General features: G+C 47.9%; 1 protein-coding gene across 1 annotated transcript; it reads left to right on the plus strand.

The window, feature by feature from the left end:
* The first annotated feature begins 4,813 nt into the window (after positions 1–4,813).
* Positions 4,814–7,752, plus strand: LOC129593105 (golgin subfamily A member 6-like protein 22). Its single transcript, XM_055489295.1, has 3 exons — positions 4,814–5,524; positions 5,580–7,279; positions 7,629–7,752. Exons 1-3 carry the CDS (start codon positions 4,814–4,816, stop codon positions 7,750–7,752), a joined length of 2,535 nt encoding a protein of 844 aa, XP_055345270.1.
* The last annotated feature ends 9,551 nt before the right edge of the window (positions 7,753–17,303 follow it).

A 17,303-nucleotide genomic window follows, 5' to 3' on the forward strand; every position in this document is an offset into this window, starting at 1 on the left:
ATTAGTTCTCTCAAATGATTCTCCCAACCTCAACTTGATGATTCTCGGTAGTGGTAGCTCTGGCATTTGTTCCCCTAACGGGCTCTATACATTGGACAGTAGTGGTTGCTCGGTCACTCGTTCAGCTAACGGGCTGTGTACACCGAACAGTGGCACTCGGTCACTCGTTCACCTAAAGGGCTCCATACACCGAACAATGGCACTCGGTCTCTCGTTCACCTAACGGGCTCTGTATACGGAACAGTAGTGGTAGCTTGGTCACTCATTCAACTAACGGGCTCTGTACAACGGACAGCAGTGGTAGCTCGGTCTCTCGTTCACCTAAAGGGCTCCATACACCGAACAGTGGTAGCAACTGAATTCATACAACTGAATTCACGATTCTGTGGACGTTGCGGGATTCACCATTCTGAATTCACGATTCTGAATATACGATTCTGTGATGAATCTGGGTAGTGTCAGCTTGGTCCCCCGTTCACCTAACGGTCTCCGAACACTGGACAGTTCGGTCACTCCATTACCGGACGCGATCTGTGCACTGGACAGTACCCGTAGCTCGGTCACCCGCTTACCCAACGGGTACCGCACCCTGTACAGTACCGGTAGCTTGGTCAATCGTTCGCTTAACGGTCTCTGTGCACTGGACAGCACCGAGGGCTCGGTCACCCGCTCACCTAACGTGTCCCGCACACTGGACAATACCGGTAGCTTCAATCGCGGTAGCTGGACAATACCGGTAGCTGGACAATACCGGTAGCTTCAGTGGTAGCTCGTTCACTTGTCCACCTAACGGGCTCTGTACACCGGACAGCAGCGGTAGCTCGGTCACTCGTTCACCTAACGGGCTCTGTGCACCGAACAGTGGTAGCTCGTTCCGGGCTTTGTGCATCGGACAGCAGACAGTAATGACAGCTCGGTCAACCGCTCACATTGCTATCCATAGTGGTAGTCCAGTCACTCACTGGCTTTACTGGAATATAGTGGTATTTCGGTCACTCGCTGAACTAACGGTTTGTGAACTGAACAGTGGTTGTAGTACAATCACAGTAGTGATGGTGTAGCGATAGCTGCTCGGCCGGCACTTGTTTAGAAATTGTCCTCGATGACAACGTTACATGTGCAATCGTTCTTGTCGTAATAGCGGTCTGCTAATTAAATTCATTCTGATAATTCTGATAATTCATTCTGAGAATTTAATTAGTAGGAAATATTTATTTTTTAACTATGTTTTAGTTGGTTTACGTGGTAACACTGCCTGGTTAAAAATACCACGATGATAATTATTATTATAATGATTTAGTTGCATTGATTTTGGTGAATGTGGTCAACACTCTTCCGCTTCGGCGTTCGAAGCGGGAGAGGTTTTGAAAGAAATGAAGACTATCTGGCCGGGTTTTCGACCAAGGGCTTTCAGAATATAATATTGGTTTTGGTCAGTCTTTTCGGGTTTGCCGGCTCTAGTGTATCCCATTCGTGGCAATATAGATCTGAATCTGGATAACTTATGCATTCGCACAATGGAGATCATTCGCACAAGTGTCTTCGCAGGCAGAGATACGACAAAGCGCAGCAAATTAGCAAAATACACCGTTGCCTATAAGTTGTAACCAACAGGGATAATATCATTACAGCCTGCCTGCACAGTGAAAGTGAGTATTTTGTTCCACATGCTACGATCAGCGATAACGCCACGATAGGTTTAGGGTGTTATAACTTACATCCTTTAATCCGGTATACTGCGGAATAGATTTCACGGCATGTATGAACAGTCGTCGTGCGCGACGGTTTAGCACCACATTAGTGTCCCAGCACACTCTCTTCATGCCTTGCCGCGGCACCTGAGGATACAACGCCAAACCGATAGAAGGTTCGGCGGCGCCGTCTAGCGCACCGTAAATGGGCCATGCATTATAACTCAGGATTCCGTAGTAGGAGGAATTTTCAGCTTGCAAGATGGATTTTCTGTAGACAGATTGAGCCGGAATTTTCACACAACTGAGCAGAAATTTGCAGACAAAAAACGACAAACTGGCTTACTGTGACTGCATCGTGCAATTGAGTTCTGATTGCTCGGGATTCGCCGGCATCATTAGCAGAAGATCTTTGGCCGACTGGGAACTCATTCCGGGAATATCGATCATCGTGTTCAACTGGAAAACACACACTGCAATTACTGCGAGTAACCGAGATGGCATAAAACATTAGCGAATGGATTTCCTTCCTATATCTGTAGGAGAAAGTTTAATAAGAACGTTAACAAATTAAGGGACTGGCAGGTTTTCCAAATATATGCCAAATACATGCATTATGACTTCATGACCTGTGCCTAAAAGGTAGTAACAGTACTGAAGTTCACCATTGATCCATGAATCTGGTATACTTGTAACAGGAAATGAGCAAATATATGAGAGTACAGAAACCTCAGTACGGTATACTTACAGTGGAACCTCCCGACCCTGAACACTCTCGGTACGGGGTTTCTTGTTCAAGGTTCGGGGGTGTTCAGGGTTCAGAAGTGCTGCCCCTGGGGGCACCTACGCCCCTGGGGGGCGCATAAAATTCCAGACGGAGTAATATACATTATATAAGTGCGAACAATAATAAACAAAATGATATATACCGTTCTTACATAATATATTTCCCGGCGGAAGTTAATAGTTAAGTTGATTTTATGTTATTCTTATGCTTTTTTTGTTCGTCGTTATGTCTAATATTCAAATTCATTTACTGAAACTAAGGCTACTGTGAGCGCAGGCGTACATGCGTACACCCTCGCTTTGGCAGTCTGTTGTGTTCTGTTGCGCGCCCGCCTTACGCGAGGCGGAAGCACGCTGTTCTGCACGCACCCGCACTGTGTGGCGGCTACGTGCGCATTTTCCACGCTTGCTGCAGTCAGCAATGCGGAGTTGTCAATTGGGAAATTCTATCGAATTTAGTCTTGTCATAAATTCCTAGCAGTCACGCCATTTCTCGCTTTCTGTAGCGTAGGCGCATTTATAGCACTGCCAGGCTTTTTGGTAGGCAGAATCACGTCAATTCTGTTCCTACGCGTGAACCTTCACCAGGTCCACGCTCATATGGTAGCAGGAGCTGTGTTTCTCCAGATAATCTCTGAAGTTTTTCCCGTCCAATTGACGAGGAGTTGAGGAAGTCTCCCGCGAGAAAGGGCTCGCGTACGGTTTGGTGGCGAAGGGAGCGTTTGGATCCACTCAGCAGACTTGAAAACGGTGCATCTCTACTGCGTAGAGTGCACTGTATCAGTCTGACGCGGTCAGGGCTACTGTCGTAGCTTTGACTGGAGGGGCACAAGCGCCGAGAAAGATCGCCAGAAGAGGCAGAAGCCCGAAGGGGGGCACGAGTGGGCAAGCCACTTTGGACTGCGGGTGTGGAGTTTCAGGTGCTACTATACTGCAGTAGAGAGCACACATAATACGCGCTCTCCCAAAAGGGTGATCGAGCGCCCCTGTCGTTGCCAACGTCAAGGCGCGACAGAAGACCCGCAGCCAGCAAGTCTTTTGGTCGACGCACCGCTGCGTCCTGCTGATACGAAGCAGAAGGGGTGTCGGCTGGCCCAGGAGAAGTCAGCTAAATCGCTGGAGGAGCATCAGGAGGATTCGCGGAAGGACGCAGGATCGATTTCTGGACTTGGGAGACGAGCAGGTCAGAATTTCGGTTATTAATTTTACCATTGGTCGATAGGTAAAATCTTCAATTTTCATTCGTCGGTTCTGAGCTGAGCAGAGAAGTAGGCGGTTTTTTTGCGCACGGCGCGCTAGCAAAAATTTTCGGTTTTGGTCGTGACGTCTCTCTGCCTTATAAACAGAAAAACAACGCTTCTGATTGGTCGGTTATTCGCACTGTGATTGGCGCAGCAGCGTAGCTAAAGTTAGCTAGGAAATCAGCCAATTAAAAGCTGAGATTTTGTAAGGAGGCGGAGTTTTTGCGCACGACGCTCAAGATCGTGACGTAACTAGCTAAGAAAATTTTTTGAACTGACTGACGAGAAGTTGACCTTTACCAAAAATTTCGACGAGAATGATGACCTTTATTAAAAGTTGAAAGCTGAATAAATAACGTTTATTCGAGGAAATCTAAGTTGATTTCTCAATAAAATCGAAAAATATTCTCAGGTTAGACGTTCTAGACCGAAGTTGATAGTGACCTTTAAACAGAAAAGTTCTGAAGGAAAAAGTGACCTTTAACGCGACGGAGTAAGCTATTAAGCTGAAACAGTGGGAAATTAATCTCATTTTACTAAAGGAAGTGACCTTTAAAAGGGATTCAGTCAAATTTTTTCAAAGAAAAAGTGACCTTTAGAAGGGACTTAGCACTTTTTTGAGGCAGAGTGACCTTTAGTAAAATTGAGCTGATACAAAAGAAGGTGACCTTTAGGGCAGCGCTTGTTTCTGTTTACGTGTAAAGGGGCTTACGTAGCTTAAACTAACACACGTGTCAGAAACATTATTAGCATCGTCCAAGTTATCCGATCATCAACTCAAGTCAAGACAAAGATATGGATCAAGACGGAGACGGTAATGAACCGATCTCATCAGGGTCCCAAGGAAAACGGTCAAGGGACACGGAAAACCCGTATGAAGTGAAAAGGCAGCCGTACACACGGCCGGTTGCTCACGAAAGGGCAACTCGAGCTCAGAAGACCTTTGGGAGGAAGGACACCAGAGGCTCAGAGGCCACATACCAAACGGCCCTGAGGGAAACTCAGAATGAGAGCTCGAGCGATGGAAGTGGAGAGAACTCCGGGCGACATGCCGGAGATAACACGGTAGACTCAGCAAAGGTCACCGATGTGAGAATGGTCACAGATGGAGAGAACAAAGATGACCTGAAGGCCGAGACCGGAGGAATGGCACGGTCGGCCGAAAAGGTCAAGGAGGATCAAACTGAGAAGGGAAATACCGAAGTCAGCCAAAAGGTCACCGAAGGTGGTGGCGCCGTCAGCAGCGACATGCTGATTGACGAAGGAAAGGTCAAACAGGATGACCTTTCGGATAACTCACTGTTCCTACAAGAACAGCTGGAAGAGAATGGTAACAGCCCCATGTCAAGTGACAAGTTCTACACTGATGACGAGGACGAAACGACGATACGAACATCTTTCCATACGGCCTTGAAAGAAGCCAGTATAACAAAAGAGATGTTCGAAACGACCATTCAAGACAGGCTAGAAGAGACCTTCGAAGGGACGGCGTCAGGAAAGGCCGACGACCGGGACCAAAGGTCACCATCACCAAAAACATCGGTACTAAACGGATTAAAGCAACGAGTAAAGGAGCTTGAACGACTACTCGACGAGAAAGAAGAACAAGCGTTTGCCGCGATACGAGATCAACGTAACAAAACCTTTGAGGCGGAGGCCAGATTGAGTGTGACGGAGGACGAAGTGCAACACTGGAAGGTCAAATTTGAAGTCCAGAAGCAAGCCGCAGAAGATCTTAAGAAAATGGTTGAAGATCGAGACACGAGAGGAACACTCACCGACGAAGACAATGAATTGTCCGAGGAGGTAGCTGAAAGGTCACGAGAGATAGCAGAATTGAAAGGAGCGTGACCTTTTGCAGTTAAAGGTCAAGGAAGTTGAGAAGAAACGTGATGAATCCTTGTCGAATGCGACAAAATTCACAGGAAAGATCACTAGCCTTACAGCAGACAACTCCAAGTTGAAAGACGAGCTCAAATCACTTGAAGAAAATAATAAAACGCTCCAAACAGAATTACAAGACACGAGAAAGAAGCGACACGAAGCAGAGAGCCAACGAGAGCAAGTAGCGAAGGAACTGCTCGAACTGGCAGAAAAAACGAAAACCGAATTCAAACGTATCAATGATGAAGTCGAGAACCAAAAGAAAGAAGCAAAGAAGTGGCTGAAACAAGCACAACTTTGTGACGAACGGGTCACTGTGCTAGAGGTCGCAAATGGAGAAGGGCGAAAAGAAAACGAAAAACAAAAAGCAGAAATCATAAAACTCAGCGATGAACTCGTGGAACTGGCCACTATAGTTATGGAAAAGGATGATAAAATCAAGGAGCTTGAAACAGTCAAAGAGGAGTGCGAAGCGAGAGGAAGGACCCTCGCAGATAGAGCGGATCGTATCACACGGTTGGAAGCAGAAGCTGATATCCTAAAAGCAGCAAAAATGGATCTCGATAAGACTCTCGATAACCGAGCAAGTACAATCCTCGAGCAAATGAGAAAGGTCACCGAAGCAAACAACGATTATGAGAAGCTCAGGAAAGACGCAAACGAAACCGTAAAGCAGCTGCAGCAGACAGTCAAACAAAGAGAGGAAGAAATTAAAACTTTAAAACGGTCGGCAAAACAAAAGGAAGGAGAGGCAACACAGCCGGAACGGATCGAATCTCCACCCCCCGGATATGGCGAAGTCCACACCGTCGAAGGTAGCTTCCATTTCCAAGCTCCCTTAAAGACGGGTACTGGCCGACGCGACGGCCATGATGAAGATAAGGTCAAAGCTGAAAAGGTCACCGACGATACTGAGTTGGCGAAGGGGCACTCAGGACCGATCGGTGGGGTCAATCCTCGGCAACAAGAAACAGGACCGAGGGAAACAATCGTCTACAAATCTGACCATCAGCCAGACAATCATGAAGATCCACGAGTTCGCCAAAACGAGCAGGAAAGGGTAGCTCGTGAAGAGGAGAGGCGAGAAAGAGAATACCGCGCGGAATACCACGCTGAAGCACAGCGACTCCGTCGCGAAGAACGGGAATTCAGAGGTTACATGAGAGCCATGGCCCGGAAATCCGCGTTGATCGACTACAACGGCAACCGAGAAGCTTTACTTGGTTGGATCCGTCAGGTCAAGGAGACTCAGAAGACGTATGACCTTTCGGATGCAGCAATGATGCTGGAAGTCGCCAACGCAGTCAAAGGGGACGCGAAGGCATGGTTTGACGCGGAAAGAGAAATCGATGACGAAGAAGAGGCGGAAGAGTTAACCGTCGATGAATGGATGACAAAGTTCAAAGAACATTTCGGCGATCGTGACGAAGGGGTCAACGCCTTAAGAGAAGCAATGACGAGAAAGTTTGAGGCTGGCAAAGAAACGCTTGACCAGTTCTACCAGGCGATCATGCGCTTCAAATCGAAACGGATCATAACTGAGAAGCAGGCCATTGGATTCCTGATTCAAGGATGTAAGAATGACAGTGACCTTTATAAGGCACTTCGCGCACAGAAATTCCATAACCCCATGGACATCAAGGAATTCTTCCGTACATGGTCGACTGGCGAAGAAAAGTATAAGGTCACGAGAGGCAACCGAACTCAAGATGACTGTGTCATAATTCGGTCAGGCCAGATCGAAGAAGTCGCGAATGGGCGACAGAACCAGTCGTACTCGGCGCAGGTACCAAGATATAACACGGAATTTCCGCCTTTAGGCACTCAAGAGGTGACCTTTGACAACGAGCGAAATGAAGGTCAGATATCGTACGCGACGATCGCGGCGATACAGACAGCGGTCCAAGAAGCGACCAAGCCTGCGATCGCGGCGATCCAAGCATCAGCTCAGCAAGCAGCAAGGCCAAAACAGAATCCACAAGGAAACGTGCAAAGAAATGCCCTGAATGGAGGGCTTGGCGGTCAGGGAATGGCTCAAGGGAATCCGGGCTTTGCCGGCCAAGGATTCAACGGTGGCTGAGGAAATCAAGGAAACTTCCGACCGAACCGTGGACAAGGAAATCAAGGACCACGATACGGGTCGCGAGTAGAGCGCCTGTTCACCATGATCGACGGATGGGTGGCCAATAACGCGCTGACATGCCAGAACTGCATGTACGGTAACCACCACACGCAAGCGTGTTCGTTTGCGGGGACACCGTGGAATCAGAACCCCAACAGGGTCGTGTATGAAGAATGGTTGATGTTGCGTAACAATCATGGTGGATGGCGCAACGCAATGGCAAATGGTTATGTGCCACAATCACGCCAAGGTGGACGGTATGCCGGTCAAGGTGGCCAGGCCAACTACAATAATCAAGGCGGCCAGGGTAATTTCGGTGGCCAAGGAAACTTCGGCGGTGGTCAAGGTGGCCAAGGAAACTTCGCCGGAGGCCAAGGCAACTTCGCCGGTCAAGGTGGCCAAGGCGGAGGAAATGGCGGATATGGTCCGGTGAGAGGAGGCTTCCGAGGAAGAGGAAGAGGCCGTGGCGGCAATCGCGGAAATTACGGCGGTGGCCAATGGAACGGCGGTGGTCAAGGTGGCCAATGGAACGATGCTGGTCAAGGAGGCCAGTGGAATAACGGTGGTCAAGGTGGCCAGAATTTTGCCGGTCAAGGTGGCCAGGGCAATTTCGCCGGTCAAGGTGGCCAGGGCGACTTCGGCGGGCAGCAAGGCGGCTTCGTCGGTGGGAACCAGAACGGTTTCGGTCAGCAAGGCGGAGGCTTTAACTTCGCCCCGGCGAATGGTGCCGGTCAGGCGCAAGGTGCGCCGGTTCAGGGAATGGTCCAGGGAAACGTTCAAGGTCAGTAGGCGCCGGTGAGCCTACTGATCGTCCGGAACCGAAACCACCGGATATAGAGGAGCAAGGTGCTCCGCTGCAGGCAAAGACCGCAGCGAGAAAGGGATGCTGCGAAAGTAACGCAAAGACCCGGAAAAGAAATCCGTGGATTCGAGAAAGTAACTCGAAATCGAGCGAAGGGGCTCATAAAGGTCAAGAGAAGGGTTTAAAAAGATTGCCGCAAGGACGGAAGAATCTGACCGAAAGGTCACCGCAGAAAGTAACTGCGGGAAGTCAAGAAAGTAACTTGACTCGACCGGGGCCGACCGAAAGGTCACCGCAGAAAGTAACTGCAGGGTTGACGGAAGGTCCTCAACTCTGCATCCGGGACAGCAGAAAGTAACTGCAAATCAAGAAAGTCACGAAAGTAACGTGACGCTGCAAGGACAGCAGACCCAAAGGTCACCGCAGAAAGTAACTGCGAGGAAAGGTCACGAAAGTAACGTGACGCTGCAAGGACAGCAGACCCAAAGGTCACCGCGGAAAGTAACCGCGAGGAAGAGTGAAGCAACTCTGCGAAAAGCGCAAGCTGAAAGTTCCAGCGAAGAGGATGATGAAGCACGTCATTCCAGATTTCGGAAATACCTCCAAGAGACAGAAAAGCCAACTCAAGAGAGAGCTGAAGAAGTGAAAGGTCACGAGAGATTGCCAGTGCAGCAGACTCAAAGGTCACTGAATGAGAAAGGTCACGGTGAAGTCGCCGATGAACCGAAAGGTCAAGAAAGTAACTTGACTCTGCGAATGGCGCAGCAAACAGTGAAACAGAGCGAAGGGGCACAGCAAGTCTCAGATGACTCTCTCGATGAGGCTAACACTCTACAACAAAAGATGGAGTGGCAAAAAGTGGCTTACAGACCGAATGGACGGCACGGTATGTGGAAACCAGTTCCTCCGCCACAAAGGTCACCGCAAGATGCGAGAATTTCCAGAGAAGCTTACTGGGAAGAAAGAGAGAAACAAGATTGGCGGATGAGAAAGCATCTCGAGGAAATGGTTAAAGCTTCACAACCGAAAGTACAAGAGTACTGGAAAGAGAAAGTCCAATGTGACGAAAATAACCGTCAGTTTTGGGAGCGGATTGAGAAGGGTGAATTACCGCCTCAGTATGGTGAGAAAGTGCCTTTACAAAGGTCAACAAATGGCGGATTTTTCATGTCAAGACCGAAAAGGTCACCGGACTTAGCGCAAACCCCACAGAAGGAGAAGTCATACGACATGACAGAAGAAATCCGGAATGACAACGAAAGGTCACCGCCAAGAACTGACGGATTGTCATCTCAAATCGATCCAACTCGCACGAATAACGAAATTGCGAAGAAAATTACCGATTGGATGAAAGAAAACGACCATAAGATGGTTGTGTACGAAAGGTCACCAGAGAAAAAGAATGAAGATGACAAGATGACCTTTGCGGATGAAATTACACAAGAGATAATGGCAAAGTTGCAAGAAAAACCGTCCAAAGATGTGCGCAATGAAAGGTCACAATACGAAGTTATTGCGCAAGTGATAAAAGGTCACGAGAACGCACAAGAGAAGGGTTTAATGTGCGAAGTGGCAAAGGTCACGAACAAAGAAACCGCCGCGAAAGAGCAGACGAACGCCTTACCGAAATCAAAGCGGATAGAAAAGTTCTCAGACGTGCGACCCGACGTACCGAAACGGATAGATCGTTGGAGCTCAAAAGGTCTGATAGAGAGCAAGCATGCTGCACCAATCCCAGTCAAGTGTCGAATAAGAGTCTTGAAACTCGAAGATGGAAACTTACCGAAACGGATCGAAGCTTATACACATGAAGTCAAAATTGGAAATAAAAAGGTCATGGCAATGCTTGACACTGGCGCAGAGACGTCTTTGATTTGTCAACAGTTCTGTGAAAGGAATGGCCTCCAGACTGTAAGACTACCACCGAAAAAGAAGGTGATGATCAAAGGGATCAGCGGAACGTCAGGCTTCGAAGTAACGCACTACTGCGTAGCACCAGTGACCTTAAGAAGGAAAACGAGTCAACACTCGTTCTACGTCAGACCAGCGTCAGACGACGTCCAAGTCCTACTGGGATTCGACTTCCTCGCAAAGAAATTCGTCGTGATAGACGGACACGACGAGGAAGAAAGGGAAACTGAAGCTGAAGACGATGAGCCGAAATCATCCGCAAAAGTTAATGCAGGAAAGGTCACCGAACTTCAACCAAGAAATAATTCGGGGCAGACGGCTATCCCAGTACCAGAGGCACAGGGATCGAAAGATAACAAACAAAATGAGAATGGTGAAAATCTACTCCCAGTTCCAGAGGCACAGGGATTAGAAAATGCTGGAAAAAGCAAAAGGTCACCGAAGTCTAAGGAAATCAAAGGTCACCAACGATGAAACAAATCAAGATAATGCAAGCAGAAGCACTGATTGCAAAGAAACAGTCGCTAGTGCCAGGAATGGAGTGGTCAAGGCTACTCCCAGTACCAGAGGCACTGGGCACGAGAATGGTTGGGCCCAGGACAGAGCCAGGACTGATGAACAGCGACGAAAGAGCACTATTCTCGGAAATACGAGATCAAGCCATAAAGCAACTGGATGCAAGGAAAACGGAGCATGGTGCTCAACATACTTTCGAACCACGTGATAAAACAAGAGGGCGGATGAAAGGTCGAGACACGCGCCTGCGCAAAGAGGTAGCAGAGAGTAGTCGTCGTCTTACTTCCGAACCACGCTCTGCAGATGAAGAAATCGAAGTCATCGAAATATCATCAGATAACAGCGTAATCGAAATCGAAAAAGATGACGAATGGACAGATACCGATTCCGGAGAAACGGATAAGCGAGTTATCGTCCGTCCCGAACCGAGACAACGGATGCCGGAAGGGAACAATCGCGTCATTTCCCGCAAACCAAGAGAATGGACTGCGGAAGAGAGAGCAACCTCTTGCCATCACGATTGGCACGACAGCGATGACCTTTCGATAGCGCGACCTCAAGAAAGATGTGCAAAATGCATGCAAGAAATGACACAAGATGACCTTTCGGAATGGCCGAAATGCAATGCAGCAATTGCACGTCATAAAAGACAAGAAGAGAAAGAGGTCAAGTCGATTATGCGAACACTTCCCATGCCGGAGCTGTCAAAAGCAACTTACCTTTGGCAATGTTATCGAGAATGGTTATCGGTAGTCAAGAACTACATCATCTCCAGAGGGAAGTGGCTCCATCATTGGCAGCAAGAAGCGGACAACTTCATTCCCGAAAAAGCGGATAAAAGCGACCCATGGTATACAAACCCGATTACAAAGCTCGACAGAGAAAGGCGACGAGCAATGGAAGAGAACGAAATATGGGAACAAGCTAGGGTTGACTTATTCTGGGAATTCAGAGTCAATTACCTATGGAAAGGTCAAGGACGAGCGATCATTTTCCCAATCGGACTCGGCACAGTAGTGTACGAATTATTTGACCTTTACCAGGCCTGCCTCAAAAAGGGAAATTTAAGAGAATGGAACAAACAATGGGGCAAAATCCTCGAAGAAGTACCGATATATACAGGAGAAATCCCTGAATTAAAGGTCACGCAAAAAAGACGCGAACTTGGATTATTTGGCTATCCGAGAAAAAAGAAGGTGACCTTTGCACCAGACCCAGATGGAGTGGAGTATCCCGAAAGAGGCGGAGATACTTGGTGCATGTATGAGACGGTACCGAACAATGACTGGACTACAGAAGAACTGATGGCAAATTGCGTCTTTATCGGCGATAAAAGACCGAAAGGTCACGGCACAAGCGCTGAAAAAGAAAACGGCACAAGCGCCGAAGAGGAAAAGAACAAAGATAACGGCACAAGCGCCGAAGAAACCAAGGAAAAAGAACAAGAGGTCAGCACAAGTGCCGCTCAAGAAAACGGCACAGGCGCCGAAGAAGAGGAACCAACGCACGGCGTATGAGTTGGCTCAGATGATCAAGGAACTGAACCAGGCGTTTCGGGATAAGGAAAACGGAATCCCGGTAACAGAGGCAAAAAAGGCTCAAATGTCGCCGCAAGAAAAGAAAGCAGCGTCGTTAGTGGCTTCACTACAAAGGTCACTCGGTAACGGTGAGGAAGGGCCACCAACCGAGAAGAACGAAAGGTCACTAAACGCGATGCTGGAAGAAGAGCCAGAAAGGTCAGTTCCGAAAGTTGACGAAAGGTCACCTGAAACTGGCGAGGAAGGGCCGCCAGTTGGAAAAGCAAAAAGGTCACAGAATACCGCTCAAGCAGATGATAGCTCGGAAGACCAAGAAAGGGATAGGTCACGAGCAAGGATTCGCGCAACACGAACAAATCCGAGGATAGCTGCACGAAACGGACGAAAGTCCAAGGAAACGGACAAACCTCTGCCCGAAAAACGAAAAGCTAAAAAACTTAGCGCTTCCAAGGATGAAAGCGATGACCTTTCAACAGAAAGTGAAGACGAAGGCGTCGATGAGCGACCAATCGAGAAAAGAAGCAAAGGTCAAGAGCTTGAAGCTAACCACAGCAGCGAATCCGACTCGGAATTCTCGAGCACGAGCGATAACTCGACCACTTCTGAAGATTCTGGAGTGAGTGACCTTTCGGATCAAGAAGATCTGCTGGACCTTGATGAAGACGATGAAAAGAATGAAAAACAAGAGAAAGAGATCATCGTTCGAAGAATTAAAGTACAGAAAGCAAGAATCCCAGAGCGGGCGATCAAGGTTTACAGCGACCAAAGAGTCAAGCTGAGACCAAACCTCGGCACACGCGTAAAGGTCAAGATGGGCGCTCATGTACCACGGAATCAGAAGCTGATGTATACAGCAACTCCTCAAAAGGATAATGAAGTCCAACCGAGAACGGGAGTCACGGACCATAACGGCACTCGATTTGAAATTATTATCGAAAACCGAAGCAAAAGCCGAAAGACCGTAAGGAAGGGCCAATTTCTCGGTTACGTAGAACATTACGAACACCTTGAGAACGTAAAGGTCAATTCGGCTACCGTCGTGAAAAACATACTTGAAGATCCTGAAGTGGACGCAAAGACGAAAGAAGAACTGAACGATATCATTGAAAGATTAAAGTTAGGACCAGACCTAACTGAAGAACAAAAGAATGACGTGCGAAACGCATTTTGGGAGTTTTGGAAAGTTCTCCCCACGTCAAAGAAACCGTACGGCGATGTCAAAGGGGTAACGCACACTATTGACACAGCCGATGCCAAACCGGTTAAATGCAATCCCGCAAGAACAAGTTGGAAAGGTCGGGAATTCATCACAAAGCACATCGAAGAGATGTTACAGCAAGATGTCATTGAACCATCCGATGCGGAATGGAGTTTTCCGGTCGTATTGGCCGCGAAGAAGAATGGCGACGGAACTATGGGAACAAGATTCTGCGTCAATTACATTTTGCTGAACAAGCTGACGAAAAAGAACAACTATCCACTGCCGAACCCAGATGAACTGCTTGACGCATGCGCGGGAAACAAGTACTACGGCAAGATGGACTTACAAAGTGGCTTCTGGCAGATCCCAATGGATCCAGCGTCGAAAGATAAGACAACTTTCGTCACGCAGGACGGAATGTTCCGTTTCAAAAGAATGCCTTTTGGAGTCTGCAATGGACCTGCGACCTTTCAACTCTGCATGGATAAAGTCTTGTCGAACGCAAAGAGAATGGGATGCGTTTTCGGCTACATCGATGACGTATCTTCGCAGGAAGACCTGGGAGATCTTCATGCAGAACTTAAGGAACGTCCTCAAAGTTTGGTTGACGCAGGCTTCACAATTAAGCCGACAAAATGCGAATTCGGTATGCGTGAAATGGGATTCCTGGGGCATATCCTCAGTGAGAATGGTATCAAAATGGATCCCGAAAAGGTCATGGCAGTTAACGGCCAAAAGAAACCGACAACTGAACGGCAGTTGAGGTCATTCCTCGGATTAGCGAACTATTACCGAAAGTTCATCCTTGGATACGCGCAAAAGACGGCGCATCTCTACGAATTGCTAAGACACGACAAAAACATCAAAAGAGATTGGTCAGCAGTCCATGACCAAGAATTCAATGACCTTAAAGAAGCGCTATGCAAGGATCCAGTATTAAAGAAGTTCGACCCGACAAAGCCGACAGTGATCGAGTGCGACGCATCAAAGGAAGGGCTAGGTGCGATCTTGTCCCAAGATGGACATCCCATTGCATACGCGAGCCGCGTTTTGCATGGAGCGGAAAAGAATTACGGAGTAACAGAATGGGAATGTCTGGCGGTAGTCTTCGCCGTCAGAAAGTTCAAGTCGTACATCGACTACCCGAATTCACAGTGAGAACGGATCACAAAGCTTTGACGAACCTCTTTTAAGATCGGAGTCGAACAAATCATGCATGAATCCCCAAGATTGACAAGATGGGCATTGGCACTGCAAAGTCACCGATTCAAGATTGAATACAAGCCGGGCAAATATTGTGACAACGCAGATGCCCTTTCAAGAGCGCCAATTGAAGGTCCCACTTGCAACGAAGAAGAGTATGATGAAATCCCAAACTTCGAAGATTACAAGAACGAACTCAACAGAGAAGAACCTCCGATTGAAGTTTGGCAACTTTTCGTACAATTAGCCGAAGAAAGGGAAGAACGGCTGAAAGCCGACATGAGAAGGGTTGTGTCGGAAGAAAAAGAAAGCGGAGACATGCGCTCGAGCATAAATGAAGCAGAGCGTAGTCGTCGTCTTACTTTCGAACCCCGCTCTGCTACCAAGATAAAGGTCAACAGAGTGAGAAAAGAAGCATCAGAACGAAAAGATGGAAAGGTCACGGAAGATGGTCAGAAAAGGGTAGACCAGGATGACCTTCGCGAAGCAGAAATCCTCTCCGAATACATTCCGGAAGAGTGCCCCATCAGATTGCTGAGATTCCCAAAGAAAATTGAGAAAGGTCACAAGCCTCTTCCGAGATGCAAGGTCATCAAAGATTGGAACGAACTCAGCACGGCAGTAGTCCGCATCGTCAACCTCCAAGGAGACGAAGAAGAAGAAGATGATACGAATTTGCAGTTGCGGAATAAGCAGCTAAAAGATCCGCACTTGGCAATGATCATCGATGAATTGGAGCACCTGCAAGACGCAGACAAAAGGTCAAAGTTTGAGACGCATTACCAGTTATGGAACGGCATACTGTATCGCGTCAAAGACCAGAAAGGAAGACTGGAAAGGACATATGTAGTACCGCTGCAAATGAGAAGGGCTATCATCCATGCACTGCATGATGAAAAAGCAGCAGGTCACCTCGGCTTTGAAAAGACGCTGACAGCGATCCGGCTCAGATATTACTGGGACCGTATGAGCACGGATGTCAAGAATTACATCCTCGCGTGTCAAGGATGTCAGTTCATAAAGACGCCGAGAAAGTGTCCACTGGAAAGCTCCAAGAGATCAAAGTCGGTCATCCATTCTTCAGAGTCTATGCGGATCTGAAAGGACCCCTACTTCCAACGAAGAAACGAGGATATAAATACATCGCGGTCTTCATCGACCAGCTGACGAAGTATGTTATAGCGGAGCCAATGAAAACAGCTACTGCAAAGGAATTCGCAAAGATCTTTGTGAAGCATGTAATTCTGGTGCACGGAGCGCCACATATCCTCCATACGGATCGCGGAAGGCATTTCACCGCAGAAGTACTGAAAAAGGTCACCAACGTGTTCAAAATCAAACACACGTTTGGAACAGCATACCATCCTGAAGGTCAAGGACAGGTGGAAAGGCAGATGCAGACCATCAGTGATGGATTGTCGCAGTACCTAAAAGCGGGAAATGAAAGGAAGTTCAACAAGTATCTTCCATACGTCATATCGGCAATGAACCGTGCAGTACATGCAACGACGGGGTACTCAGCGTACTACATGCTTCACGGGAGAGAAATGACCATGCCAGAAGACGTAGTGACGAAGACGAACGTTCCTGACGACTACGGTGCACCAGATGAATGGGTCGAAACCATGAAAAGGAACTTGACCTTTTCAGAAGAAGTGGCGAAGTGCAACATCAAAGATGCTTACGAAAAGCACGCGGAAATCTACAACAAGAAGAAGTCAGAGCCGCAATTCAAAGTCGGAGATCGAGTCTTAATTAGACTCCCGAAAGATACAAAGCAAGGAAAGAAGGAAAATCAATCCGACTTCAAGAATAAATATGACAAAGTGTGGAAGATTCTCAGTTTTCCGAGACCGAACGAAGTCGAGGTCATCGAGCAAGATGCGGTGAAGGAACCGGACCTACGAGTCGTTTCGGTGGATCGTCTGAAACCGTGGCATCCACCGTTACCGGTTCAGAAAGGTCAAGCTGAAAGGGCAGCTTCGGAGATAATTGAGAAAGGTCAAGATGAAGCAGAGCGTAGTCGTCAGCATACTTCCGAACCACGCTCTGTACCCGATTTGGCAGAAGAGCCAAACGAGGCAGAAGAGCCAAAAGAGGCAGAAGAGCCCAAAGAGGCGGAAGAGCCAGTTAAGAAAAAGAGAGGACGACAGAAGAAAGAGATTAAAGACTTTGAGACGCCAGTCACGATGAAGCTTAATCAAGAAGCGGGGAACTTGACCACGATTGAGCAAAATGAAAGGTCACACCGAAATGAGGATAAAGAAAGCGCAGAGCATGGATCTCAAGTGGCGCCCACTTTCGAACCACGCTCCGCTACTAATGTCAGGGATGACCTTTCAAGAGCGAAAATGGATGAGCCTGCTTGCAGAGTAGCAGAGCGTAAACCTCAAGATACTTTCGAACCA

This window comes from Paramacrobiotus metropolitanus, unplaced genomic scaffold, assembly GCF_019649055.1.
Source record: "Paramacrobiotus metropolitanus isolate TYO unplaced genomic scaffold, Prichtersi_v1.0 Parri_scaffold0000059, whole genome shotgun sequence".
NCBI classification, from domain to species: Eukaryota; Metazoa; Tardigrada; class Eutardigrada; order Parachela; family Macrobiotidae; genus Paramacrobiotus; species Paramacrobiotus metropolitanus.